Here is a 25795-nt window from a genome sequence, read left to right on the forward strand (position 1 = left end):
GTCCTTCTTGCAGTATTCCTAGCCATGGTTTTTATGCCATGGTACAACAATCTGCAGCCCCCCTTGATTAGTTTTTCAGGGCAGGTGAAATTCCTTCTCCCAATCATGCTATTGCTCCTATACAAACTAGTGCTCTGGTTATTGCCAGTCGTCGAAGGCAATGGCAGAGAGCAGAACGTTTGGTTTGGTAGCTTGGTCGAGGGTTGCAGCATGTTGGCCGGGGCTGGTTTGATAATGCTAATTTTTGTTCTTGGGAGCCTGCAGTCAACCATACATGATAGCTATAGCTGGCCATTTTAAGGGAGTTAGGTGATATGCGAATTTACAATTATAACTCAATATATTCTCATTTTTTCCAATGTGATTGTGGTTAGCTAGTGAGTAGCTTAATTATGGAAAAATATATCAACAAATAGAATCAAGATTCAAGCAACTAGCACGAAAACTCTTGAAAGTAAATATTTTTTTATGGTATGGCTAGTGTTTTTTAATTTATTACATGTTCTTGTTATTAAGTTTCTTCTTCTTCTTTTAATCGCATGTTAGTAATTTATGGACCGTGCTTAATAGTGGGATAATTGAGAAAGAACCATACATGTCGGGTATTTTTTATATAAAAAAAAATTAGTTTTTAATAAGGGCTTGAACTGACCACCAAGTTAACTAAATTTATCCGAGTTAACTTATAATTAGTTTAATTTAAAATACAGCCAGATCAACAAGGTGGTTTTGATGCCAGATGTCAGGGATCTCATAGGGTATGAATGTGGACTGTGGGTTAAATTATGGGCCAGATGGAGATGGTACTCGGCCCATTATGAAACTCAGCCCAGTCCGTGTTCATTACTTCTTTGAGACTAGGCCCATTGAGTTCAAACGAAACGTAGCTTATATAAGAGTAACTTATATTTTAACACCACTTTACGTCAAACATTGGAAACAGGCAGAAAAAAGAATGAAAACATGTTATTGGCTTGCGGTCAGGTCAAACCTCTCGCTCACCCCCATCCATTGGATTTGATGTTTTTGGTTTGATTGTTTTTTTTTTTTTTTTTGTCAGAACGCTCCAAGATAGTTATTTGACAATTTGAAATCCTCCCCGCAAGTGGGGGACACGGCAAATAAATATGAAAGGGGCCCAGATTGAATTGGGTTGGAGGGAGAAGTTTCTCTCTTCCAGAAGATCTTCCTCCTTTTTTTTTTTAAATAATAATAATAATAATAATAATTGGTTTTAAAATATTTTTATATGAAAATATATTAAAATAATGTATATTTTTATTTTTTTAAATTATTTTTTTATTAGTATATCAAAATAATAAGAAATTATAAAAAATAATTTTAAATACAAAATAAATTAACAATGTAAGAATCTTATCAGAATAAATTGAATCCCAAATAAATTAACAAGCCATGCACCAATTATATCCCTCGGAATCTTATGACCTGGCGTTAAGCCTGAGTGGTGAGGGAATTGGGACTTAATAATTTTTCTTTCGAGGAAATTAGGATTTTAATACGTTTTTCAACATAAAAGGAGTTACCATCAATAAGTGTCGTAGCGGTTGCTTTTTAAATAGCTTTTCATGCTGAAATATATATTAATATTTTTTTTTATATTTTAAAAATTATATTTAACATCAGCACATTAAAACAATTTAAAAAATACAAACCGTACTTAATTTAAAAAATTGAAACGCTAAGCCAAACATACCCAAAATGTAACCGAAACGCGGGTTACAACGCGGAAGAAGCTGAGGGGGGCAGCGGCTGCGTTGTAAATTACTAAATTGTAATTAGCGATCAGATCTGGTTTGATTTAAACCAAATCAACAGCAATTTAAAAAAGCAATAAAGAACAGAAGCCTGTCAGCAATTAAAGAAAAGCAGTGTGGCCTTGTATAGTTGTTGGATTGGACTTGAAACAATTATGAAAGCAAGATAATTAAATAAAGAAGGGCAAATCTTTTTTTAAAAAATACATCGAATTACCGAGCAATGTCGAGTTTGCCCCTGAACAAAATTTTACATCAATTCCATCCTTCAACAACTTTGATTTACAAGGCCATTCGTGCTTGGTCGATCCCGGAGTCTTGCAACCAATTTAACTGACAATTTTTGAAACTCGAGGGGATAAAAAATCATATAAAAACCGAAACCACCGTGTCTTGTTAGGAATCAAAGAGACTTCAGAGAAATTGCTCTCTGTCTCCGGTCTCAGGTCTTCAAAGAGGGAAACAAAAATAAGATCGAATCGAAGACAGATGGATGTTTGAATTGAAGATGGCTAGTCAAATGAATACAAACCCTTTCATTATTATTCATCGAATATCTCCACGCCGGCTCACCAGCAGACCTTCTAGAAACACAAACCATGTTCTATTTCTATCTAGAATGAAGACTTTTCCTTCTCTTGTTTATTTATATACCCCCCCGTCCTTTGATGGAGCCATGTACAAGCAGTCATCACAGTCGTGCACAGCTTTATAGTGCGGTTGTGAATGTTTTTAAATAATTTTTCGTGCCAAAATATATGTTAATGATATTTTTTTATTTTTTAAAAATTATTTTTATATTAATATATCAAAACGATTCAAAACATATAAATTATATTAATTTTTTTTAAAAAAAAATTAAATTTTTTAAAAACGCAACGAGTGGCTTTCTTCTTTCAATTATTTCCAAGACAAGCAAGTTTATAATTTATTTAATCTACGCAAAAATCATTCTGATTATCATGAGTCGTGATTAAACCTGTGTTGTTGAAATTAATAGGCTGGCCCGGTAAGTATCATGTTTTAAATTAAATTAAGTGTTAATTAAAAATGATATTATTTTAGTTTGTTTTTAAAATCTCAAAACAATATTTTTTGAGAAAAATTAATTTAGGTTAGTCTGTTCAGCATTCTAACCCGGTTGGTTCTTAGGTAAATCCAAAATAGTAATGTGTTAGTTGGTTTTAATTTCTAAAACGGTGACGTGCACGGGTTTTTTTCACTTGATATTTGCCCTCCTCCCAGGAACGTACTACTTGGATATACACAACAATATTCCAATCTGAAAAAAAAAAAAAGAAAAGAAAAGAAAAGGAGGGATTACTTAGACTACAAGGAATTTATTCACGCTTGACATGCCTTTTTCCACACAAAGTTCACACACAAAGCATTGAGAAAATCATCAGCATCTTTATTCTGTGCCTGCTGGGCAACAAACTGCAATCTGAATTCGTAGAAATATTTTTCAATTCAAATTATATGTTTTCTTGATTTTTTTGTATCAGTATATTTTTTAAAAACATGTGAAACCATAAAAATAAAAAATTCTTAGTTATTTTTTCATTATAATCCAGGCAAGCTATTTAGAGAGGTGTTTAAGAATATGTTAAAGTGTTTTTTATTTAAAAATATATTAAAATAATTTAAAAATATATAAAAAATATTAATTTGAAAATATTTTTAAAACACATGAACAAACCCCTGTTATTGTTGCAGTAAAACAAAACAATTCTAGCAGATGAAGAAATGAATTGTAGAGGCTGATCCTCCTAACAGCTTGAGCCTTGAGCTTGCCGTGCTTTGGTTTCAAAAAGATCTTGGAACAATCAAAAGCCAACAACTGCAAGAACACTATAGGAAATCTCACCCTACTATTTGTAGGGTTTGCGTTGTCCTTACAAGTTGTTGATATTTTTGCCTCGGAGTAAATGTCAAGAATCATTTAAAGCTTCTAATCAACTCACACGTTTCATTTTTATTTATTTTTTTAATTTAGAATTTATTATAAACACTCGAGAACATTATCACTAAAATAATAATAATTATTTGATCAGTATCTTTGATTTTGATTCAAGTATTTGGTTTTGATTACCTTTTATCATAAAGTTTATTCAGATAATGCTTAATTAATGCCCGCTTAGCTTTTTAATAGGTACAAAATATTACATAATCACTTCATTTACAAGTTTGAGTTAAATTATCTTATAACTTTTTATTTTAGATTAAATCCACCATTAATTCTTAAACTAAAAATCAATCATTTTTTTTAATACAACACTTAGAAAAAAAAACCATGGTTTAACGTGTAGGTAATAATATGATGTAGGGTGTTTTTTAATTTAAAAAATATTTTTTATTTTTAATATCAATGTAGAAAAACTATTATTTTAATACTTATTTAAATAAAAATTAATTTAAGAACAACTACTTCCACGAAAACAAACTCTAATACTATCAAACTCTAAAACTCTCTCTACATTTTGATTTTGATGTTCCTATTTTCTTAATCTAATAGGCACGCACATTTTTTTTATATAAAAAAAAACTCTTACCTGTCGCCTTCCATTGCTGACTACTTCCTCATTCCTTGCAAACCCCGTCGTCTCCTCAACAATGCCTCTGACTTTGGACAAGTCTCTGTGTTCGTTAAACACGCTTCTTCGACCTCTATTACTTCTGCACCAGCTCAAACTTGCTACAATAATTTTTAAGCCCCCCCCGCCCCCACCCACCCCCCCTCTCTTTCTCTCCCTCTACTTGTCGTTGGTTTTGCTGTAGTTTTGCACGAGAAGTAAGTGCTAGTTGTTTCAAAGTGTAAAAGGGAGCTCCATCACAGTACAGGTGACTTTGCTCTGTGCCTGTCTGTTGAATTTTGTTTTTTTTCCTTTTTGTTCATCCTGTAGAGAAAGAGTGAGTCTTTTTGTAGCTTAAGCTGTTTTTAGTTTCCGGGCTTTGATTAAAAGTCAAATCTTTGCTGCCGCTGCTGTTGTGATTTTTTACCGAGAGAGGTTAGAATCAAGTCTTATGCTGGTGGAGGGTTATTTTAGCTCTAGATCATGGCCGCAGAGAGGGCTTTACTGATCCCATCACCAAGAACCCCAAATATTACTCAGGATTTGCCTAGCTTACCTGTTTCATCTAACAGCGAAGTAAAAGTCAACCTTGATAATCCCAGATTGGTTTCCGGGATGGACTCTCAAAACCCAACTGAAAGTTCATCAAGTAATGAGATTTCTCTTAAATCTGCATCAAGAAGAAGTCTTTCTTCAAATCCATCAAGGGCTTCACGTGGGAATTCAATTGGAGCAGGGAGTTTTCGTGATCTAGGATCAAAACCTGTGAGGCTGGGGTCTAGACGAGGTGATTCCGAGGTGTTTAGTGCATCCCAGAAAGAAATTAGCGATGAAGATGCTAGGCTGGTTTACTTAAATGACCCTGCAAAGTCAAATGAGAGGTTTGAGTTTACTGGGAACTCAGTTCACACTGCGAAATATTCTCTCATTTCGTTCATACCTCGAAATTTGTTCGAGCAGTTTCATAGAGTTGCATATGTATACTTCCTTATTATTGCTGTGCTCAATCAGCTCCCCCAGCTCGCAGTTTTCGGCAGGACAGCTTCCATTTTGCCACTCGCCTTTGTGCTGCTAGTTACAGCAGTTAAAGATGCTTTTGAAGATTGGAGAAGGCATATGTCAGATAGAATTGAAAACAGTAGATTGGCATGGGTTTTGGTCAATGATCAGTTTCAAAAAAAGAAATGGAAGGACATTCAGGTTGGTGAGATAATCAAGATTCAGGCAAATGACACTCTTCCTTGTGATATGGTGCTGCTCTCCACTAGTGATTCAACTGGGGTGGCCTATGTGCAGACTATAAATTTGGACGGAGAGTCGAATTTGAAGACCAGGTATGCAAAGCAAGAGACCCTTTCAAAGATTCCTGAAAAGGAAAAGATTAGTGGGTTGATCAAGTGTGAGAAACCCAATAGAAACATCTATGGATTTCAGGCAAACATGGACATTGATGGGAAACGACTGTCACTTGGGCCCTCCAATATTATTCTTCGTGGCTGTGAGCTCAAAAATACCTCTTGGGCAATTGGAGTGGCAGTGTATTGTGGCCGTGAGACCAAGGCAATGCTTAACAACTCGGGAGCCCCATCAAAAAGGAGCTGGCTTGAGACACGTATGAATTCAGAGATCATTGTACTCTCTGTGTTTCTTATTGCTTTATGTTCCGTCGTCTCCATCTCTGCTGCTGTGTGGTTAAGGCGCCACCGTGATGAGTTAGACACTATACCCTTTTATAGAAGAAAAAGTTTCAACGAGGCAGACCCAAAGAACTATAAGTATTATGGATGGGTGGCAGAGATAGTTTTTACGTTCCTCATGTCAGTTATCGTGTTCCAGATCATGATCCCTATTTCTTTGTACATTTCTATGGAGCTTGTCCGGGTTGGCCAGGCTTACTTCATGGTTCGAGATACGCAAATGTACGACGAGGCTTCAAATTCAAGATTTCAATGCCGGGCGTTGAATATAAATGAGGATTTAGGTCAGATAAAGTATGTTTTCTCTGATAAAACGGGTACGCTCACTGAGAACAAGATGGAATTTCAATGTGCAAGCGTATGGGGAGTAGATTACAGTGATGGGAAGGCCAACACACAAAATCAGCAAGCTAGGTATTCTGTCAAAGGTAGTCAATCTTTGTTATTAACCATGTATTTTCAAGTCTGAAATTATCGATTTGTTCTACAAAAACTAACTCTCTCTTTTTTGTATGTTCTTTGCGTGCCTTGTTTTGTTATCAGTGGATGGGAAGGTTGTGAGGCCGAAGATGACCGTGAAGGTTGATCCTCAGCTTTTAGAATTATCAAGAAGTGAAAGGGATACAGAAGAAGTCAAACATGTCCATGATTTCTTCCTTGCATTGGCAGCTTGCAACACAATTGTACCTCTTATTGTCGAGGACAAGTCTGATCCTACCATGAAGTTGATGGATTACCAAGGGGAGTCTCCAGATGAACAGGCACTGGCTTATGCTGCTGCAGCGTATGGCTTTATGCTTGTAGAACGGACTTCTGGCCATATAGTTATTGATATTCACGGAGAAAGGCAAAGGTACAAATTTTCCGTTGTTTCTCTCTCTCCTTTTTCCCCCCCATTTCTTTGCCATACTTTGTATTGTTACTGTCATTATTCTACAACCACTTCATTGATAAGTACTGCTGCAACTAAGTTGTACATCGTTACATTACAAAGCATTTGAAAGACGTGAATGAAGTGATATGTTTACCCATTTTAGAGTATACTGCTACATTCAGCCTTTTGCTGGAGGAGGATTAAAAGGTTTTTACTCATTTGGATGAAAATTTTTTATTTTTTAAAATCCCTTCCATAAAGGGTTGTTTTCTGAGATATAGGTGACCACGTTCCATGTTTTATCTCAACTGTGGATTATTTTTGAATCATAATGGATCGATGAAGTGATCGGAATAGTGATGGCACTGCTTGGAGCTGCTACAGTTGGTTACTTGTTCCACTGACTGTTGTTGTCAGTTTGAGTTTTCTTCCTGAAAAGCTGGTTCTTACTATTTCCCACATGACCGTGCAGGTTCAATGTTTTTGGCTTGCATGAGTTTGATAGTGACCGGAAGAGGATGTCAGTTATACTGGGGTGCCCTGACAGTACTGTGAGAGTCTTTGTAAAAGGTGCCGATTCATCCATGCTTAGTGTGATAGATAGATCCTTGAACAAGAATGTGCTACAGACAACCAAAGGTCATCTCCACGCTTACTCCTCACTGGGTTTGAGAACACTCGTTATCGGGATGCGTGACTTAAGTGAGCCAGAGTTTGAGGAGTGGCACTTCTCTTTTGAGGCAGCTAGCACAGCTGTAGTTGGCAGGGCTGCTTTGCTTCGTAAGGTTGCTGGCAATGCTGAAAAGAGTCTCACAATACTGGGTGCATCAGCCATTGAAGATAAACTGCAGAAAGGGGTGCCAGAAGCCATAGAATCTTTGAGGGCAGCAGGAATTAAAGTATGGGTTTTGACTGGGGACAAGCAAGAAACTGCCATTTCAATTGGCTACTCCTCAAAGCTCCTAACAAACAAAATGACCCAGATTATAATTAATAGCAACTCTAGGCAGTCATGTCGGAAATGTTTAGAAGATGCCTTGGTCATGTCTAAGAAGCTCGGGACCGTGTCTGAAACATCAGATGACACTGGAACAAGTTCTGAAGCTGCTAGAAGCCCTGTGGCCTTGATTATCGATGGTTCGAGCCTTGTCTATATACTTGACAGTGAACTTGAAGCCCAGGTAATTGCTTACAAATTATCCTTTATCTTTCTCTATTTCATATCAAAGCTGTTGTTTGCTGATGTAGCTTACTTCTCCTTGGCTTTAGCTCTTCCAATTGGCCAGTACATGTTCCGTGGTCCTTTGTTGCCGGGTGGCTCCATTGCAGAAAGCTGGCATTGTGGCGCTAGTGAAGAAGAGGACTACTGACATGACACTCTCCATTGGAGATGGTATTCTCTTGATTTATGTTAGATAGCTATCTTATGCTTCCAAAGAGCAAACTTTAGGAGCCCAGGAATGTATTTTTCCTGTTCTCTCTCTGGTGTTTTAGGCTGACACTGGAAAAAATCTTCTGAAACTTCACAGGAGCTAATGACGTCTCAATGATCCAAATGGCTGATGTGGGAGTTGGCATCAGTGGGCAAGAGGGTCGGCAAGCTGTAATGGCATCGGATTTTTCAATGGGGCAATTCAGATTCTTGGTTCCACTTTTATTAGTCCATGGACACTGGAACTACCAGCGTATGGGCTACATGATACTTTACAATTTTTACAGGAATGCCGTCTTTGTTTTCGTTTTATTCTGGTGAGTGATACTTGTTAAATTATGTTTCGATCATTTTATACATGCAAAATTCTTCTAAATATGCCAACTAGTTTAGCTAGTTAAATTTGCGGGGCATTGTTAGCAGGCATAAATTAACTCCTTGCACAAACCTAAACTACTCCTTTGCTTATCGACGGAGAAACAGGCAATTCTTTGCTTATCTGCCATTGAATGCATACCTAATTAACTCTTTGTGGATTGTTCTTATATAGGTGTATTTCTAAATAAACTCCCTTCCTTCTTTACCTTCTTTGAAATGGATGTTTACCCTGCAGCCCATGATAACAATGGCTTTTAATGTTCTTTTGTGCACTCTCTGCAGGTATGCGCTCTTTGCTTGTTTCACTCTGACGACTGCAATCAATGAGTGGAGCAGCATGCTGTATTCTATAATTTACACTTCACTGCCAACCATTGTTGTTGCTATTTTTGACAAGGACCTAAGTAGAAGGAATCTCCTAAAGTACCCTCAGCTTTATGGAGCTGGACAAAGACAAGAGGCGTATGACAGAAAATTGTTTTGGCTAACAATGTTGGACACTCTGTGGCAAAGTGTGGTTGTCTTTTTCGTCCCTCTCTTCGCATATTGGGCGAGCACCATCGATGTGCCAAGTATCGGAGACCTTTGGACACTCGCAGTGGTTATTTTGGTTAATCTGCACTTGGCCATGGACATTATCCGATGGAATTGGATCTTTCACGCAGTTATCTGGGGATCTATAGTAGCAACTTTCATTTGTGTCATGATCCTCGATGCCTTTCCCATGTTTGCTGGTTACTGGTATGCCCTCCTCTCTTTCACAGATGTAGATATTTCCTGTATATATTCTTTAGTAATGTTCGCAAAAAAGCTATTTACATATGGACTGACTAACACTTGCACCTGGAACGTAATCTGACAGGGCAATCTTCAACATAATGGGGGAGGGATCTTTTTGGGTGTGCTTGTTTATTATAATCATAGCAGCACTCCTTCCTCGTTTTGTTGTCAAAGTACTGTATCAATACTTCACTCCTGATGACATTCAGATTGCAAGAGAAGCTGAGAAGTTCGGAAATCTAGGAGACATACCGGTAGAAGTAGAAATGAATCCCATCATGGAACCATCTTCTCCTCAGAGATGATGATGACTGGTAATCTTGGTTCCATGTAAATCGCCATGCATTTTTGTTTTCGTAAAAAAATCATTACATTCTTTTCAGCATCTTGAGAGCATTATCTCTCGAGTTCTGGATTTTCATTGTTTGATATCCGAAGGATACATAGAGGCAGTAATACTTTAGGTATTGTATTTACACAATGTTGTTTCACATGGAAATATTATTGTAAATTAACATTTTTTCGAACAAGATAAAAGAAGTTCAATACATAAATGTACGTGAATTTTCCCATGAAAGAATCTGATGTGTTTCTTTCGTCTATTAACATCTGCAAATATTCCAATATAACAAAAGATGTTAAGAGATATTATAACATCAGGATGCGAAGGCAACAAACAGAAGAACACTGTAATTTCAGACTTTCTTCCTCCCTGATTGAGGTTGCTATATATGACATTAATATCTCAAGCACACCTCAATTAAATCAACCCAAATGTGACAGTAAAAGTAAAAACCAAGCACTAAAAACAGGAAATCTTCTCAATTTCAAGTTAAATTCTGAAGGTAGAGTTTTCATCTGTTGAGAAACAACTAATCACTAGATCCAAAGATAGCATAATGTAAGAATATATCAAGACGAAGACTTTTTTGAATATAAGCAACGCATCAATACATGCAGATAGATTTCCCAAGCAAAACCATAAATCTATATATTAACATGTGCAAATATCCCAACAGAACAAAAGAATAGTTAAAAGATATCATAGCAGCATAAGAAAATTAAAAGATGCAAGGGCAACAACCGAAAGGATAGATATATAATTTCAGATTTCACATATCCTTGAGCTTTCAATATAATCATTAAACTTAACCACTAGATGGAAATTTCTACATATGAAATTAATATCTCAAGCACGTTCTGATTAAACCAACCCAGATTTGATGGTAAAAATTAGTTCTAACACTAAAAATATATATTAGCAAGAAGATTTTTTAATTTCAAGTTAAATTCAGAAAATTGAGCTTTCATTTATTAACAATCAATCGCTAGAGTTAAAATAGCATAATGTAAGAATATCAATATGAATATGAAGAGCCAAAGAAGAAATATTAACCTCACTTGAGTCATTTAAGCAACATGAATCGTGGCATATTAATACCTTCGTTATTATTCTTATAACCAAAAGAATATTGAAAAGAAACCTTTCCTTAAAAAAATTAACATGACTTCCTATTAGCTATTTTTGACTTGGAAAGTCAGCCTTCATCTGCATAAAACTTTTTCCCAGTAATAGGATGGTGCGTTGACATTCTCTTTCTAAACAAAACTGACCACCTAAAGATAATAAAGACATGCTTCAACAGATGTCTATACAGCCCAAAACCCATATGTCTTCTTTCAATCAAGAAATATATTTATTTAGACAAAATGATAATCCTAGAATGAAAACAAGAAGATTCTAAAATACTGGATTCACACAACAACATTTCGAAAAAACATATAATAGAGTGCAAAAATATACACACTTTATACCAGTAACAAGCAAAAATACACTCATCCGAAGATAAACAACCAGATTGGTCCAAGAAAAAAAAAACCCATATCTCAAAAGAAAAAATGCACTCAATCAGAAAAGTTCTATAACCCATCAACTTATTTTAGCAAAAGAAAATGAACAAAAACAGAGTGCAGGAAATGATGAAAATAACACAGCATAAAACAACATCAACAAGGGATTCTTTCAAAATTTGAAAAATGCAGAGAAAAGCACAAGCAGTAATAGCTTTTGTAAAAGACCTATGCGAAGTTTCAATATTCAAGTTGCGGTCTCCAATGATCCTCCTGCCTTTAGCCTCACAAGTTCATAAACTTGATAAAGTATTTAATCAAGTGAAAACAAAGGGGCATGCAGGCAGGTAAACAAGAAGCTACTAATATATTTATCAAGGGAACTATTAACCAGTAGATTTTCTACACAAACTAAACAGTAAACAGATTTCCATCATGAGAAAATAGTCAGAAAACCATGCACGTAAGAAAATCAAAGCATTATTAGGCTTCCTTTCCAACCTAGTTACTATAGGCCTTTAATCTTGTTATAACAAGTATGCATGATTTGTAGGAAACCCAAAAGCCCAAAAGAAGACTATGACGGGGGATAGACAGCTAGACATTTACATCTCGAGCTTAAAAAAAAAGCACTCCCTAAAACCAGAAAAATCAGAGATTAGAGGCATTGAAAAACACATGGTCATCAAAAAGTTTTTTCCTAAGCTGATATTGGTTATAAGCAGTTGATTGGACAATTTTCATTTTCACTTGGATAAAACTGCATGTTCTAATTCAAATCTACCATGCTTAACAAGAAGGAAAGTTTCTTACATGAGCAACACTAATAGCCAACTTCTTTAAATTCTGAGCTTCACCATCCAAAAAAAAATTACGGACAGTTCTCACTGGGATCTTCTTTAATTAGTTCCTCGAATGCAAAGCCAAATCCTACGTAACATTATGGTAGAGTTACATGTAATTTGTGGTGCATTTGACATTCTAGCATCTAATCTTCAGGAAAGCAATAAAAGGCATACCCTTGTGAGAGCAATAAGTGTTGCATTGCATATCTACATAGCAGCTTTCATCAAATAAAGAAGAAAATCCAGGTTTCTTTAACCTGAAGTAACAAGTTGATTTCAATCAGTGTACAATTAACTTTTAAGCATTCCTCAACCCTGACGTGAGAGCATTATAACATAAGCATGGTAACATGGGACACGACCCTAATACATCAAAAACTTGGAATTTGTAAAGACAAACAACACTTTGAGTCTTGATCACTGTTGAATCTCTAGTCCTCCTACCCACTGTCCCAACGAGCTGATACTTGATGTTATTTGTTAAAATTTTCTGATCTTTTCACTGAAATTATGATGATTGGAACATTTGATTATCTTGCCTACCTCATAATTTCACTCATGCAATCCTGTTAGCAGAATTGGCGAATAAGATTGTTTCAGAAATAGATGGAAAAAAATAATAATTACAGCATCTAAAATTAATTCCACCTTTCAACTGAAACAAAGTTGTAAAATCATTTGACTTCTTTGCTTCAACTATCGACATGAATGCATCTACAAATTGAATCTATGCCAATTTTAAAATATCAATAACAACGTGAGACAAATAAATAAATCTATGTATTAACATGTGCAAATATATATCCCAACAACAAAAGAATAGTTAAAAGATATTATAGAAGCAGCATATGGAAATTAAAACATGCAGGGGCAACAAACAGAAGAATAGATGTATGATTTTGGATTTCCCACATCTATGATCTTTCAAGATGACCACTCAACTTAACTACTTGATAAGAGCTGCTATATATGGACAATAATATCTCAATTCACAATTTGATTAAACCAACCCAAATTTTACTGTAAAAATCAACTTTGTCATGTGATTGGACCATGAAGTGAGCTGGCATTCTACAATCAAGGAAACAACCAAATTCTTCCCACTACATCATTTACAATATAATAGAATCAACTTGGAAATAAAATTTGATATCATTTACAACCAAATTCTTCCCTCTATATTTACAAAACAATTATATAGAGGGATCAAAAAAAGAAAAATCAGATGGACTAAACAGTCCATTAACCTTTTACACAGAACACCCATTTACCTCGCCGAAAATAACCAATCAATTTGTTCCTTAAAGTAATGTCTGAAATCTTCCACCAAAAATGTCATCACAGCTTCGTTGCATTACCTTCTGTTTTGCAGGGAAAATAATAATTACATAATGAAAAAACGAGAAAGCACAGAAACCCTAACAAAGAATTATACAGTAAATCAAAACCCAAAAACTACATAGGTCTTGATTTCTTTCATTTAAATTATTGCAAAAAGAAAGAAATTTCCGGGTTTTGATTTCTGCTTTCTGTTTGGGTGCAAAAGACCCAGAATCCTACCAATTGAATTGCTACGAATTTTAAAAGAAATCCACAGCATTAAAACCCTAATATTAATTACAGATAAAACATAGAGAAAAATAAGGAGATAAATCAAAACCTTCTGGTAGGGTTTGAGAAAGAGAGGGGAAGGTTTTGTTTTGTTTTGTCGCAGGCATTATTCGACCAGAGCCTGCCCGCCCGAATTATTGGACCGGAGCGTCCCATGATGAACCTAAAACCCTAGCCCTAGGGAAAACTGCCATAAGAAGAAAACGAAGGAAAAGAAGAAAGGGAAGGGGAAGGAGAAGCAGAGTCCAGAGAGATTTCGGTGGAAAGAGGTGATATTTTGTATATTTATAACGGTTAGGGAAGCCTCGCGTGCCTGTTACGCTGGCGGGGATTCTACGCCAATTTTAAATTGGGCGTGATGGGCCTAATTTAACCATTAAATGGGCCGAGTGTGTATTAATTTACTCCAGGCCCGTGTTTTATGAGCCTTTAAAGTCTGCCCACCAAAAAATCACACTGAGTTGCAGAAGGCCCAAGTAAAAATAACCTGGGTCACGGCCTCTAAAGTCTCGGAAAGAGCCCATAAGCCAGTCCCATTTCAATCTTGAATCCAAAACATGTTTTATGCGTCCATCAAGGAATTAATTAAATGATGATAAGTTTTTAATTTGTTCCTGATTAATAAATAAAGTTTATTATTTAACGAAGAGCACATGCCAGCAAAAATTATTAGTTTTTAAAGTTGGATGGCCTACAAAAATACTCATTGGATTTAGATAATCATTGACATTATATTTTGCAGAATTAGTATGCTTGTATGAAAATCATAGGACACAGCCATTTTCTTCATTATTCATATCAACGGTTAAAGAAGGTGATTTGTTTTTTTTTTTATTATCATTATTTTTATTATTATTCTATATTTATTCTATCTCGAATTTATTTATATAAATTATTTTAGTTTGTTCTCATTACTTGTTTTTGTGCTTGTTTCATACTCAATTTTATAAAAGTTTATTTTTTATTTTGTTTAATTAAGTAAAAAATAGTTTTACAGTGAATTTACTAACAGATTAAATTACAAAAATCATATCAATCTAACATATCATTGTTTAAATAATGAAATAAAAAAATTATCTTGAATTATTTTTATAAAGTTAAACTATGTTTTTTAATCATTATTTAAGTTATTTTTGGATTCGCTAAATTAAATAGATATATTTAAATAATTTTTATATTTAATTTTAAATAATAACCAAGTAAGAATTTAAGTCGGAAAATTCAAAATAAACCTACAAAATCAAGTTTAGTATTAACAGATAATTCCTATATTTTTTTAAGGTCATCTCTTTTTTTTTAAGCAACGACACCACACAGCACTATAACTTATTTGCTACCTATTCTATTTAATTTGAGTCAAGCAGCAGAGATAAATTTACAAATGTTTTCACAAAAAAAAAGGCCGATTTTTTTTTTTAATACAAAACTATAAAGGTGGATTTTCTTTGATATGAGAATATTTTTTTAAAAAATAATTCACAATGCACGCACGATGGTACAAGAAACATCTGTTTAGATCTTAACTCAGAACTAGTTCAATTAATTAAATTAGTTAACAGATGAATAAAATTGAATCACAATTTTATCAAGCTACCTCAAAATGTAATTTCAGGTGGAGAAAACGGTGTCGTTGTCTCGCCTTTGCAAAACCTCCCCTCCTGTCTTTATTTCACCATCACCAACCAAGCTGCTTTAACTAAAGAGCAAGCTTTCTCCTTTTCTCTTTCCCTTTCATTCCCTTCTTTTTTCACCGAAAAACTCACTTGCGGAAACAGAACTCTGTAGATTTCGAGATTTTAGAAGTGGGTCTTGAAAATCTTCTCTGTTTTCTCGAGACAGAGGCCCTGTGGTGGCTCCAAAGTTGACAGTGATACATCATCCATAAATCTGTAAGTGGAGTTTGTTTTTTCTTGTGTGAGAAACTGAGAGGATTATACTCAAGAAGACAGAATGTGGTTTGTTTTTGAATGAAATTTTGAAACTTTGACATCCCTCCAAGATGCACTCATTTTAATGGGTGTGATACGGATGTCGGTTCAATAGTTTGTATCTTTTTAAGTTGACACTTCCTGATCTCTGCATCATGGCCTAAAAGATGTCTTCACTGATTCAATCACCAAAGCCAGCAAATACCCAATATTTGCTATGATATATCTGTTTTGACTCTGGAATAATCTTCAAGAGTCAATCTTAAAGCCCCCAGATCCATTTCCTTGATGGATTCTCAAAACCCATTTGAGGAGGAGATCTCATTGAATCAAAGGAAGGGAGGGAATTCAGTTAGGGAAGTGAGGCATGGATCAAGAGGGGGTGATATAGAGTTGTTGGGTTTGTCGCAGAAAGAGATTGGTGATGATGATGCTAGATTGGTTTACTTGAACGATCCTGTAAAGAGTAATGAGAGATACGAGTTTGCTGGTAATTCGATTCGAACTAGTAAATATTCAGTGTTTTCATTTCTTCCCAGGAATTTGTTTCGACAGTTTCATAGAGTAGCGTACATTTATTTTCTCATCATCGCTGTGCTTAATCAGCTTCCTCAGCTGGCAGTCTTCGGCCGGGGAGCTTCCATCATGCCACTTGCATTCGTGCTGTCAGTTACGGCAGTCAAGGATGCTTACGAGGATTGGAGGAGGCATAGGTCAGATAGAGTTGAGAATAATAGATTAGCTTGGGTTTTAGTTGATGATGAATTTCGACAAAAGAAATGGAAGGATATTCAGGTTGGTGAGATACTCAAGATTCAGGCTAATGAAACCTTTCCTTGTGATATTGTACTTCTCTCAACTAGTGAGCCAACTGGGGTTGCTTTTGTGCAGACTGTAAATTTGGATGGAGAATCGAATTTGAAGACTCGGTATGCAAAGCAGGAGACCATTTCAAAGATTCCTGGAGAGGAAATGATTAATGGGTTGATTAAGTGCGAGAGGCCTAATAGAAACATATATGGATTTCAGGCAAACATGGAAGTTGACGGGAAAAGATTGTCACTTGGGCCCTCAAACATTCTTCTTCGTGGTTGTGAGCTCAAGAATACTGCTTGGGCAATTGGAGTTGCTGTTTATTGTGGCCGTGAAACCAAGGCCATGCTTAACAGCTCAGGAGCTCCATCAAAAAGGAGCCAGCTTGAGACACATATGAACTTTGAGACCATCATACTCTCTCTGTTCCTTATTTTTTTGTGTAGTGTTGTTTCTATATGCGCTGCTGTGTGGTTAAGGCGCCGTAAGGATGAGTTAGATATCTTGCCTTTTTATAGGAGAAAGGACTTTGCACACGGGGCTCCACAGAATTTTAATTATTATGGATGGGGGCTGGAGATATTTTTTACATTCCTCATGTCAGTTATTGTATTCCAAATCATGATCCCTATTTCTTTGTACATTTCCATGGAGCTTGTCCGTGTTGGCCAGGCTTATTTTATGATTCGAGATATGCTACTGTATGACGAGGAGTCAAATTCAAGATTTCAGTGCCGGTCTTTAAATATTAATGAGGATTTAGGGCAAATAAAGTATGTTTTCTCTGACAAAACTGGCACTCTTACTGAGAACAAGATGGAATTTCAACGTGCAAGCATATGGGGAGTAGATTACAGTGATGGGAGAACCGTTTCACGAAATGATCCTGTTCAAGGTAGCAAGAGTTTTGTTGTTTTAAACATTTTTATTTTTTTGCATACAACTTTCTCAATTTTTTTTCTGTTTGCTGTGTCTGGCAGCAGTGGATGGGAAGATTTTGCAGCCAAAGATGGAGGTGAAGGTTGACCCTCAGCTCCTAGAGTTATCAAGAAGTGGAAAGGATACGAAGGGAGCCAAACATGTTCACGATTTCCTCCTTGCATTGGCAGCATGTAACACAATCGTGCCTCTTGTTGTCGATGACACATCTGATTCTACAGTAAAGTTGTTGGATTACCAAGGGGAGTCTCCGGATGAGCAAGCACTCGCTTATGCTGCTGCTGCATATGGTTTTATGCTTACAGAACGAACTTCTGGTCATATAGTTATTAATATTCAAGGAGAAAGACAGAGGTACCTTTTTACTACTTTTTTCTTCCTTTTTTACTGCCAGTTTCTTGGACATATTTTTGCTAACATCTTAATGATGATTACCACCGCCACTTCTGTCATTGTTAACATGATTGTGTGTCAAGCTGTAAATTGGCTGGAGACAGTTTGGTTACTAATTCAATATTATAGTGGTATCTCTGGGATTAGCATTAGGGAAGAGTATGTTCATCTTAAAGTGAAGACATGGATTCGTAAATGAATCGACTTATATTGAAATCAACTAATACTTTCAGCTTTGTGATGTGGGGTCACACAAATATGTTTGTGCTGTTTGGATGAGAAGTTGTCTTCTTTTTTGAATCCTCTTCATGGGAAGGATCTTTCTGAAACTCCCCCATACACACATATCATTAAAATACATGGATTGTAATAGCAAGGAGAATGTGAACCAATAGTGTTTGCAATGCTTGGATTAGTTGGTTACTTGTTCCACTAATTATTGTTGCAGTGTTGAACTTCTTTCCATGAAAAATGGTTCTTACTGTTTCCTTTTTTGTTGGACTATCCCATATTGGCAGTGCAGGTTCAATGTTTTGGGTTTGCATGAGTTTGATAGTGACCGGAAGAGGATGTCGGTTATATTGGGATGCCCTGACAAGACTGTGAAAGTCTTTGTGAAAGGTGCTGACACATCCATGTTTAGTGTGATAGATAGATCTCTGAACACGAACATTATACATGCAACTGAAGCCCATCTTCAGACTTACTCCTCAATGGGATTGAGAACACTTGTTTTTGGGATCCGTGAATTGAATAATTCAGAGTTTGAGCAGTGGCACTTAGCCTTTGAGGCAGCTAGCACAGCTATAATTGGCAGGGCAGCTTTGCTTCGCAAGGTTGCTAACAATGTCGAAAACAGTCTTACCATACTCGGTGCTTCTGCTATTGAAGATAAACTGCAACAAGGGGTGCCAGAAGCCATAGAATCTTTGAGGACAGCAGGGATCAAAGCATGGGTTTTAACTGGGGACAAGCAAGAAACTGCTATATCAATTGGCTACTCCTCAAAGCTCCTGACAAGCAAAATGACCTCAATTATAATCAATAGCAACTCTAAGCAGTCTTCAAGGAAGAGTTTAGAAGATGCCTTGGTTGCATCTAAGAAGCTCACGATCACATCTGGGATAACACACAATACTGGGGCAAGTGATGCAGCTGCTGTGAATCCAGTGGCGTTGATTATTGATGGCACCAGCCTTGTCCATATACTTGACAGTGAACTTGAAGAACTGGTACTTGCTTGTGAATTCACCTTTATCTTTCTTTTTTTCATGGCAATGGTTTTGTGTGCTGATGTAGTTTATTCATTTGGCTGTAGCTCTTTGAATTAGCCAGTAAATGTTCTGTGGTTCTGTGTTGCCGAGTGGCTCCATTGCAAAAAGCTGGAATTGTTGCCCTTGTGAAGAACAGGACTCGTGACATGACACTTGCCATTGGAGATGGTGATTTCCCAACTTATGTTAGATCAGTAGCTTTATGCTTCCCTGAACCAAACTTCAGGGAGCATAAGGAATTACGTTGTCTTGTCTCTCATTGGAAAATTCTTCTAAATGTTTACAGGTGCAAATGATGTCTCAATGATCCAAATGGCTGATGTTGGAGTTGGCATTAGTGGGCGAGAGGGTCAGCAAGCAGTAATGGCATCAGATTTTGCAATGGGGCAGTTCAGATTCTTAGTTCCACTTTTATTGGTCCATGGACATTGGAATTACCAGCGGATGGGATATATGATACTATATAATTTTTACAGGAATGCAGTGTTTGTTCTTGTTTTGTTTTGGTGAGTAAACTTGCATAAAGCATATTTTGGATTTTTTCTTTCACATGCAAAATCATGCTATATGTAAATATGCTAAGAGATGGTAAAATTTGTTGGAAGTTTTAGCAGCCTTCACTTAATTCTTTGCCTTATCCTTAACTATCTCTTTGGCTATGTGCCTTATTTAAGAAAAACTCTGTTTCCCCTTCTCTTTAGAAGTTAAAGAAAAGGGTTCCTTGCAAAGCATTTTCTATATAATTGTAGAATAGCCATCACTCATTAATTGGGAAAGTGAACTCCTCTTAAATCGAAGCTGACTGGATGAAGTTAGCAGAAAATTTTATCCCTTCATTTCTTGTTCTTATTAAACACTGAAACATTTTTCTGATGAAACTGTCATCGGAGTGTAGTTAAATTAGGATCCTAGTTATTTTGCAGACAGTGTACAAAAATAAAGTGTGCTCCTTTTTAACCCAAAATTTATGTGACATTATCGTATGCTTGTTAACACAGTTGTTGATACTTTGTCATCACTGCACAGGTATGTAATCTTTACTTCTTTCACTTTGACGACTGCAATCACTGAGTGGAGCAGCATGTTGTATTCTATTATCTACACAGCATTGCCTACCATTGTAGTTGGTATTCTTGACAAGGACCTAAGTAGAAGGACTCTCCTAAAGTATCCCCAGCTTTATGGAGCAGGGCACAGACAAGAGGCCTACAACTCTAAGTTGTTTTGGCTGACAATGATCGACACCTTGTGGCAAAGTGTGGCTGTCTTTTCCATCCCTCTCTTTGCATACTGGGCCAGCACCATTGACGGATCAAGTATAGGAGATCTGTGGACGCTTGCAGTGGTCATTTTGGTTAATTTGCACTTGGCCATGGACATCTTCCGGTGGAGTTGGATTACTCATGCAGTTATATGGGGATCTATAATTGCAACTTTCATTTGTGTCATTGTCATTGATGCTGTGCCTATTTTCACTGGTTACTGGTATGCCCTTTCCTTTGTCATATTGATCAGCTTTTAGAACCATCCGTAGACACAATGCATACCTTTATATATACTCATCTATGTTCTTAAATGTCGTATCATTTCTGACTTTAGTTTAAACTGGAGATAATATCATCGATTAACATTTGTTGTCAGAAAATAATGTGTATCAATCGGAAGATTCTTGTTTCCATTGTTTTGCATACAGCCATTTGAAAACTCCGTTTAAGCATTTAGATTGAGAAACACTTGCATGTGTTATTCTTGTGTATATATATATATATATATATATATATATATATATAGCATCTGATGTTTGCAATTCAATGTAACATGACAGGGCCATCTTCCATGTTGCAAAGACAGAATTGTTTTGGTTGTGCTTACTCGCTATAGTTTTAGCAGCTCTGATTCCTCGATACGTTGTAAAATTTCTGTATCAATACTATAGTCCTTGTGATATTCAGATAGCAAGAGAAGCTGAGAAGTTTGGGAGTCCAAGGGAGCCGCGGAATACAAAAATAGAAACAAATCCGATATTGGGATCTCCACATAGATGACAGAATCACCTTCCTTATCTTGTATAAAAATATGATTTTCTTAAATTTCTTCTAGTGTAATCCTTGTTGGTTCCTGGATTTTCAAGCAAATTGTTTGCTATCCAAAGGATAGATGCTGTAATAGTTTAGCTTTGTGTTGTGTCAAATGTTGTCTCACATGAAATTTGTTGTGTAATTAGCTTTGTTTACAACAGAAAGAAAGTTCAATGTACACGAATTCTACCACAGAAGGATTTCATATGAGCTTTGAAATTTCAATTGTTTCTTCTCTTGATATTCTCGGACGAGTTTCTTTTTGAATGTAATGAAATAAAATCTGAAAGAACTCATAGGATAGCGTCTCATAATAAGCATGAACTATTCTGGCCCCTGGAAGTACGATGTAGCATGAGATTGGACTTTGAAACTACAGATAGTCATATGCCATACATGGGAAATCAGACTTGTACAAGAGGACTAAATTGATCATCAAATTCTTGGAAAATATAGGAAGTAGATAAAGTTACAGTTACGAACATGAGACATTCAGTTCTAACTTGTTCTGGAACGCTCCCGAACTTGTGCTGCAAAATGCAAGTTCCAAAGCACATCATCAACTGATGGTCTATCAGATGGCTCTTTGGAAAGACATCTAATACATATCTCCATCATTATCTTTAGAGATTCATCTGAGCACTCCTTGTTAATTGCTGGATCAACAATATTCCTTCGAGCTACATCGTCAACTGTCATGCTTACTTTTAACTGCGCAACAATCAAAAGTAAATTGATATCATACATCACAAATCCAGGAATAGAGGTGGTGTCACGGAGACACCAGAGGTACAAGTACTAACCAGATCTTTTGAGACGATGACTTCATTTTTAACCACTGGCCTTCCAAAAATGATTTCAACTAAGATTACTCCCAAGTCATAGATGTCCTCCTTATCCTCATGTCTATCCCTGCATTTGTCGAAAAGATCATGAGTGGATTTAATTTTTCAACAAATGACTAACAACAAAATCCTAATTTTATACTAGTAACAAATTCTACAATCCTGATTTGAGCTTGAAAGGAGTCGACCACAGACCTTGTCCCAAAATTTTGTTTTGTTCCAGAAGAAACTGCAGCGCCCACCTGAAAGGCTTTCAAAAGAGCATGAACATGATATACTTTTGCTTGGAAGAAAAAAAAATCAGGGATCTCTTTATTATCTAGTCATTACCGATCCCTCAGTGAGTAGTGGCAGGTTGTAGCTACAGAGTTTTACAAGCAGATCATGGTCCAATAGGACATCTGTTATCTTCAGATTGTTTGGAAATACACCCGGGACAATCCCCGTGTGCAGGAATTGAATACCCCTTGCAACTCCAATAGCAGCTCCTATTCTTTGTGGCCATTTCAGCTTGTTCTCTGGAATTCCTACCAAAGTGCAAAGATCATGAGAATGTGATTGCAAAAATATCATCCTTTATAACACAGAACTACGGACAATCATTTTACCAGAGATGTAGTCTCTAAGAGTCCCATTTGGAACAAACTCAAATATATTAAATATTCTGCTGGTGCTGGAATCATCCTGGCAGCAATCAAAGCAGTGTCCCAGAGCACTGATCAAGTGGTTATGTCTGAGTTTTGAAATCAACTCAATATGGTGGGTAAAGGTACGTTGGCTGATCTTTTTCCTGACTTTTGAGCTTCTAATAGCAACAAGACTTCCATCATTGAGCTTTCCTTTATACATCTGATACCATAATAATAACAGATGGCTAAATTGGGGAATAATGAAAAAAGGAAGTGTTTTGGTTCTATTTCTGCACTAGCTAAGTAGCAGAAGTTTAAGCATTCCGAATTGCATACCTGACTGTTTGAATCTTCACTAAGTAAGTTCGAGGCATCGAAGTTATTTGTTGCCTCCTTGAGCTCCTCCAGAGAAAAGGTTCGATAATTAGGAAGGCTAGCTCCAAGCTTCATTGTTTGTGATATGTGCCCTAACAAAGCAAAAAAAAATAAAAAATAAGCAGGATGTTAGACTTGCCGTCTTCACAGGGAAGATTAAAAGACCAGAAAAATCTCCTAAACTCACATGCCTAGCAAGAGAGTTAAGATATCAAAAACTTTAGAACCATATAACTAACCCTCTTTTAGCATTAAAATGGAAGAAAATTTCTCTCTGTCTAACCCAACAATTGAAAGAAGAAGAAAGTAAGAGCTTACTTGCATCTGAAAGAAGTTTCACTGTGTTCACTGATGACAAATTCCTCACGAGTATCCTTGTTTGGGGTTTTTTCACATCATCCTTACTATATACCCTCTTGACAAACAAGAAAACCAAGCCAACAATTGCAATTCCTCCAACTACTCCTCCCATAGTACTTGATGCAAGAACTTCCTTATCGTGTCTCTGATGCTTAACATCATCACGAGGCAAGATTTTCACAGCCAGTGCTTCATTGTGACAGAAGTTAAAAGGATGCTGTTCTTGTTCTTTGTTTGACAAGCAGTTTCTAGCATACAGGACAGTTCTGCTCTCTGAGCTCAAGTTTAGGCAAGTAGGTAACTCTCCAGTCAAAAGATTTGAGGATAAATCTACATAGGCTAGTTCAGCATGGCAGGACATATTTTCGAAGAGCATCCCTGTAAATTTGTTATGTGAAATATCAAGATAATTCATTGGAGGGCTTGACAACAAAGATGGCAAAAATGGTCCTACAAATCCATTAAAGGAGAGGTCCAGCTTCTGAAGCTGATGGTACGTGACTAAGTCAGCAGGTATGCCAGAATGAAAGCTATTATTTCTTAGCACAAGAGTCACCACCTTGTTGTGCAAACCTGGAAAATCAGGTCCAAAGTGATTGTCTTCCAACTCAAGAACTTGAAGGTTGGTCAAGTTATGAAGATCAGGCACTTGTCCAGATAAGTGATTCTTTGAGAGAGAGAAAATTCTTAGACTTTCCAATCTCGTCAGAGAATTTGGTAGATACCCACTAAGGGAGTTGTTCTTCAAGCTCAACACAGCCAAAGCTGGAAGGAAACCTACCCAACCAGGAACTTCACCACTGAACTTGTTATGGTCCAGAATCAGTGTCTGAAGGCTCTTCAAATATGAAAGAGATGCTGGAATGGAGCCACTGAAATAGTTTGAACTTGCATTTAATATCTCAAGTGAAGATAACTGACCAATACTTTCAGGCAGTGGCCCCGAGAAGCCAAGAGAAACCAAAGACAGAACCTTCAAGCTAGATAGACTAGCAACAGTGGCAAAGAAATAGTCTGTGGAGAAATTTGGAGGAACCCCACTACTTCCTACAATGTGAAGCTGTGTTATATTATCTTCATAGCACACTAGAGTTAGAGATGGAGTTGGTTCAATGTTGCAGAAATCTGTGGTGTTGTCAAAGCTGGCCGAGAAAGATGGGTAGTTAAGAAGCTGCTGGATTCTCAGAAGGGACTGAGACTGAAAGGGCTGCAGCTGGCTTGACCGATGAAAAGAAAGGATAAGAAACAAGAGATGAAGATAGCATGGATAGTGAACTGGTTTTGCCATCAAAACTATCGAATGCAATAGTAGTTTGTTGGGATATGAATTTTACAAGGATTTAAAGAGGCTTTTCCATAACGTAAGCTTTTTACCAAAGAAAGGCAATGATTGCACTCGCTTCTTCTAAATTAGACTCCAATTACTTTCCTTTGTGGCGGAAATTGGACAGGGTGCTTGCTTTTTTCTAAGTCCCAAGGAAAACCATGAGAGATTATTAAGACCTTTAACCACCACATAAGCAGAGTTATATGCCTGCATTAAACATATAAACCATGCCCTGAAAGCTTTGCATTAAAGTTATGAGCCAAAGCAAAGCAGATTCTGCACTGCTGAGCCACAATACAACCAAAAAAACAAAGTGCACGAATAAATAGAAAGTAGTAAGTCACGTCTGTGTCAGTGTACCAGAAATTGGCACGTCATACAACAAAAGAATCCAGTAGCATCTCGATATTCTGGCATGTTTACAAAGGATGTGACATTTTTTCTCATGAACGACTAGTATTGGTCACGTGATTTTCAGTCCAAGTGGAGTGCTGTAAACTGTTTGGCCACCCGGATAATAGAAATTGTTTTTTTTCTTTTCTTCTCAACAATGGTTAGGGTATCCTGGGACTTGGATCTTGCTTCCCAAGAGCCAAGAAGCTATGATGAATTCAAGAAAAATTTCTATATTTAAAACCAGAAGGATAAAAACTCTTTTACCCCCTGTCACTGTTTTATCCACCATCATTCGATCATGTAGGGATATTATTGCATGGAGGGTTTAGGTAGACAAGACTAGTTGCCACCACCACCACTCACGTGTTCAGCAATGCATCACATAAAACCTGATATAATTTAAATTTTTGTTAAAATTATTAATTCTTGTCTTGTAAATCTTAGAATTATTGAAGGTTTACGTAATTGTTAACTTCAAAACTTATAAAATTAATCGAGATGCACACAAATTGACCCGAACATCCATGTTACTAATAATAAAAGAAAAGTAATGCATCCCATAAACTTGAAGAGATTGGATGGAGGGTTGATGAGATATGTTTTTTTTAAGTTTAAATCTTGA

At 36.5% G+C, this 25795-nt stretch overlaps 3 protein-coding genes and 1 long non-coding RNA gene across 7 annotated transcripts; 2 read left to right on the forward strand and 2 right to left on the reverse strand.

The window, feature by feature from the left end:
- The first annotated feature begins 4358 nt into the window (after window positions 1-4358).
- Window positions 4359-10089, forward strand: LOC133705839 (phospholipid-transporting ATPase 1-like). Its single transcript, XM_062131225.1, has 7 exons — window positions 4359-6473; window positions 6589-6898; window positions 7392-8100; window positions 8189-8312; window positions 8449-8668; window positions 9012-9470; window positions 9592-10089. Exons 1-7 carry the CDS (start codon window positions 4832-4834, stop codon window positions 9812-9814), a joined length of 3687 nt encoding a protein of 1228 aa, XP_061987209.1. The 5' UTR covers window positions 4359-4831; the 3' UTR covers window positions 9815-10089.
- A 3227-nt stretch (window positions 10090-13316) lies between these two features.
- LOC133704333 (uncharacterized) lies at window positions 13317-14059 on the reverse strand. The gene is made up of 2 exons (XR_009844042.1): window positions 13866-14059; window positions 13317-13566 (listed from the first exon to the last, which is right to left on the reverse strand). It is a non-coding gene; the product is annotated as an uncharacterized LOC133704333 (long non-coding RNA).
- A 1408-nt stretch (window positions 14060-15467) lies between these two features.
- LOC133704111 (phospholipid-transporting ATPase 1) lies at window positions 15468-21466 on the forward strand. Of its 3 annotated transcripts, XM_062128864.1 has the most exons (8): window positions 15468-16539; window positions 16636-17452; window positions 17538-17850; window positions 18413-19121; window positions 19208-19331; window positions 19450-19669; window positions 20190-20648; window positions 20989-21466. In XM_062128864.1, exons 1-8 carry the CDS (start codon window positions 16033-16035, stop codon window positions 21206-21208), a joined length of 3369 nt encoding a protein of 1122 aa, XP_061984848.1. In that variant the 5' UTR covers window positions 15468-16032; the 3' UTR covers window positions 21209-21466. The 3 variants fall into 3 exon arrangements, with proteins under 3 accessions (XP_061984848.1, XP_061984845.1, XP_061984847.1); XM_062128861.1 differs by having other exon boundaries at window positions 15468-17452; XM_062128863.1 differs by having other exon boundaries at window positions 15468-17452; window positions 17541-17850.
- A 76-nt stretch (window positions 21467-21542) lies between these two features.
- Window positions 21543-25052, reverse strand: LOC133704112 (probable inactive leucine-rich repeat receptor-like protein kinase At3g03770). 2 transcript variants are annotated; one of them, XM_062128866.1, is made up of 7 exons: window positions 23409-25052; window positions 23052-23182; window positions 22695-22935; window positions 22417-22604; window positions 22282-22328; window positions 22045-22153; window positions 21543-21952 (listed from the first exon to the last, which is right to left on the reverse strand). In XM_062128866.1, the coding sequence occupies exons 1-7, from the start codon at window positions 24736-24738 to the stop codon at window positions 21740-21742; spliced, it is 2259 nt and encodes a 752-aa protein (XP_061984850.1). In that variant the 5' UTR covers window positions 24739-25052; the 3' UTR covers window positions 21543-21739. The 2 variants fall into 2 exon arrangements, with proteins under 2 accessions (XP_061984850.1, XP_061984849.1); XM_062128865.1 differs by having other exon boundaries at window positions 22417-22613; window positions 23409-25050.
- Window positions 25053-25795: the final 743 nt, after the last annotated feature.

Source organism: Populus nigra, chromosome 10, assembly GCF_951802175.1.
Source record: "Populus nigra chromosome 10, ddPopNigr1.1, whole genome shotgun sequence".
Taxonomy (NCBI): Eukaryota; Viridiplantae; Streptophyta; class Magnoliopsida; order Malpighiales; family Salicaceae; genus Populus; species Populus nigra.

Coding starts and splice junctions, on each gene's coding strand:
- LOC133704111 (XM_062128861.1), top strand. CDS start 16,033: ATGGATTCTCAAAACCCATTTGAGGAGGAGATCTCATTGAATCAAAGG. Junction 19,332..19,449: donor GACACTTGCCATTGGAGATG/GTGATTTCCCAA, acceptor AAATGTTTACAG/GTGCAAATGATGTCTCAATG. Junction 19,670..20,189: donor TTTGTTCTTGTTTTGTTTTG/GTGAGTAAACTT, acceptor ATCACTGCACAG/GTATGTAATCTTTACTTCTT.
- LOC133705839 (XM_062131225.1), top strand. CDS start 4,832: ATGGCCGCAGAGAGGGCTTTACTGATCCCATCACCAAGAACCCCAAAT. Junction 6,474..6,588: donor AGCTAGGTATTCTGTCAAAG/GTAGTCAATCTT, acceptor TTTTGTTATCAG/TGGATGGGAAGGTTGTGAGG. Junction 9,471..9,591: donor CCCATGTTTGCTGGTTACTG/GTATGCCCTCCT, acceptor GTAATCTGACAG/GGCAATCTTCAACATAATGG.
- LOC133704112 (XM_062128865.1), bottom strand. CDS start 24,738: ATGGCAAAACCAGTTCACTATCCATGCTATCTTCATCTCTTGTTTCTT. Junction 22,936..23,051: donor GTGAAGATTCAAACAGTCAG/GTATGCAATTCG, acceptor TTATGGTATCAG/ATGTATAAAGGAAAGCTCAA. Junction 22,614..22,694: donor TCTTAGAGACTACATCTCTG/GTAAAATGATTG, acceptor GCACTTTGGTAG/GAATTCCAGAGAACAAGCTG.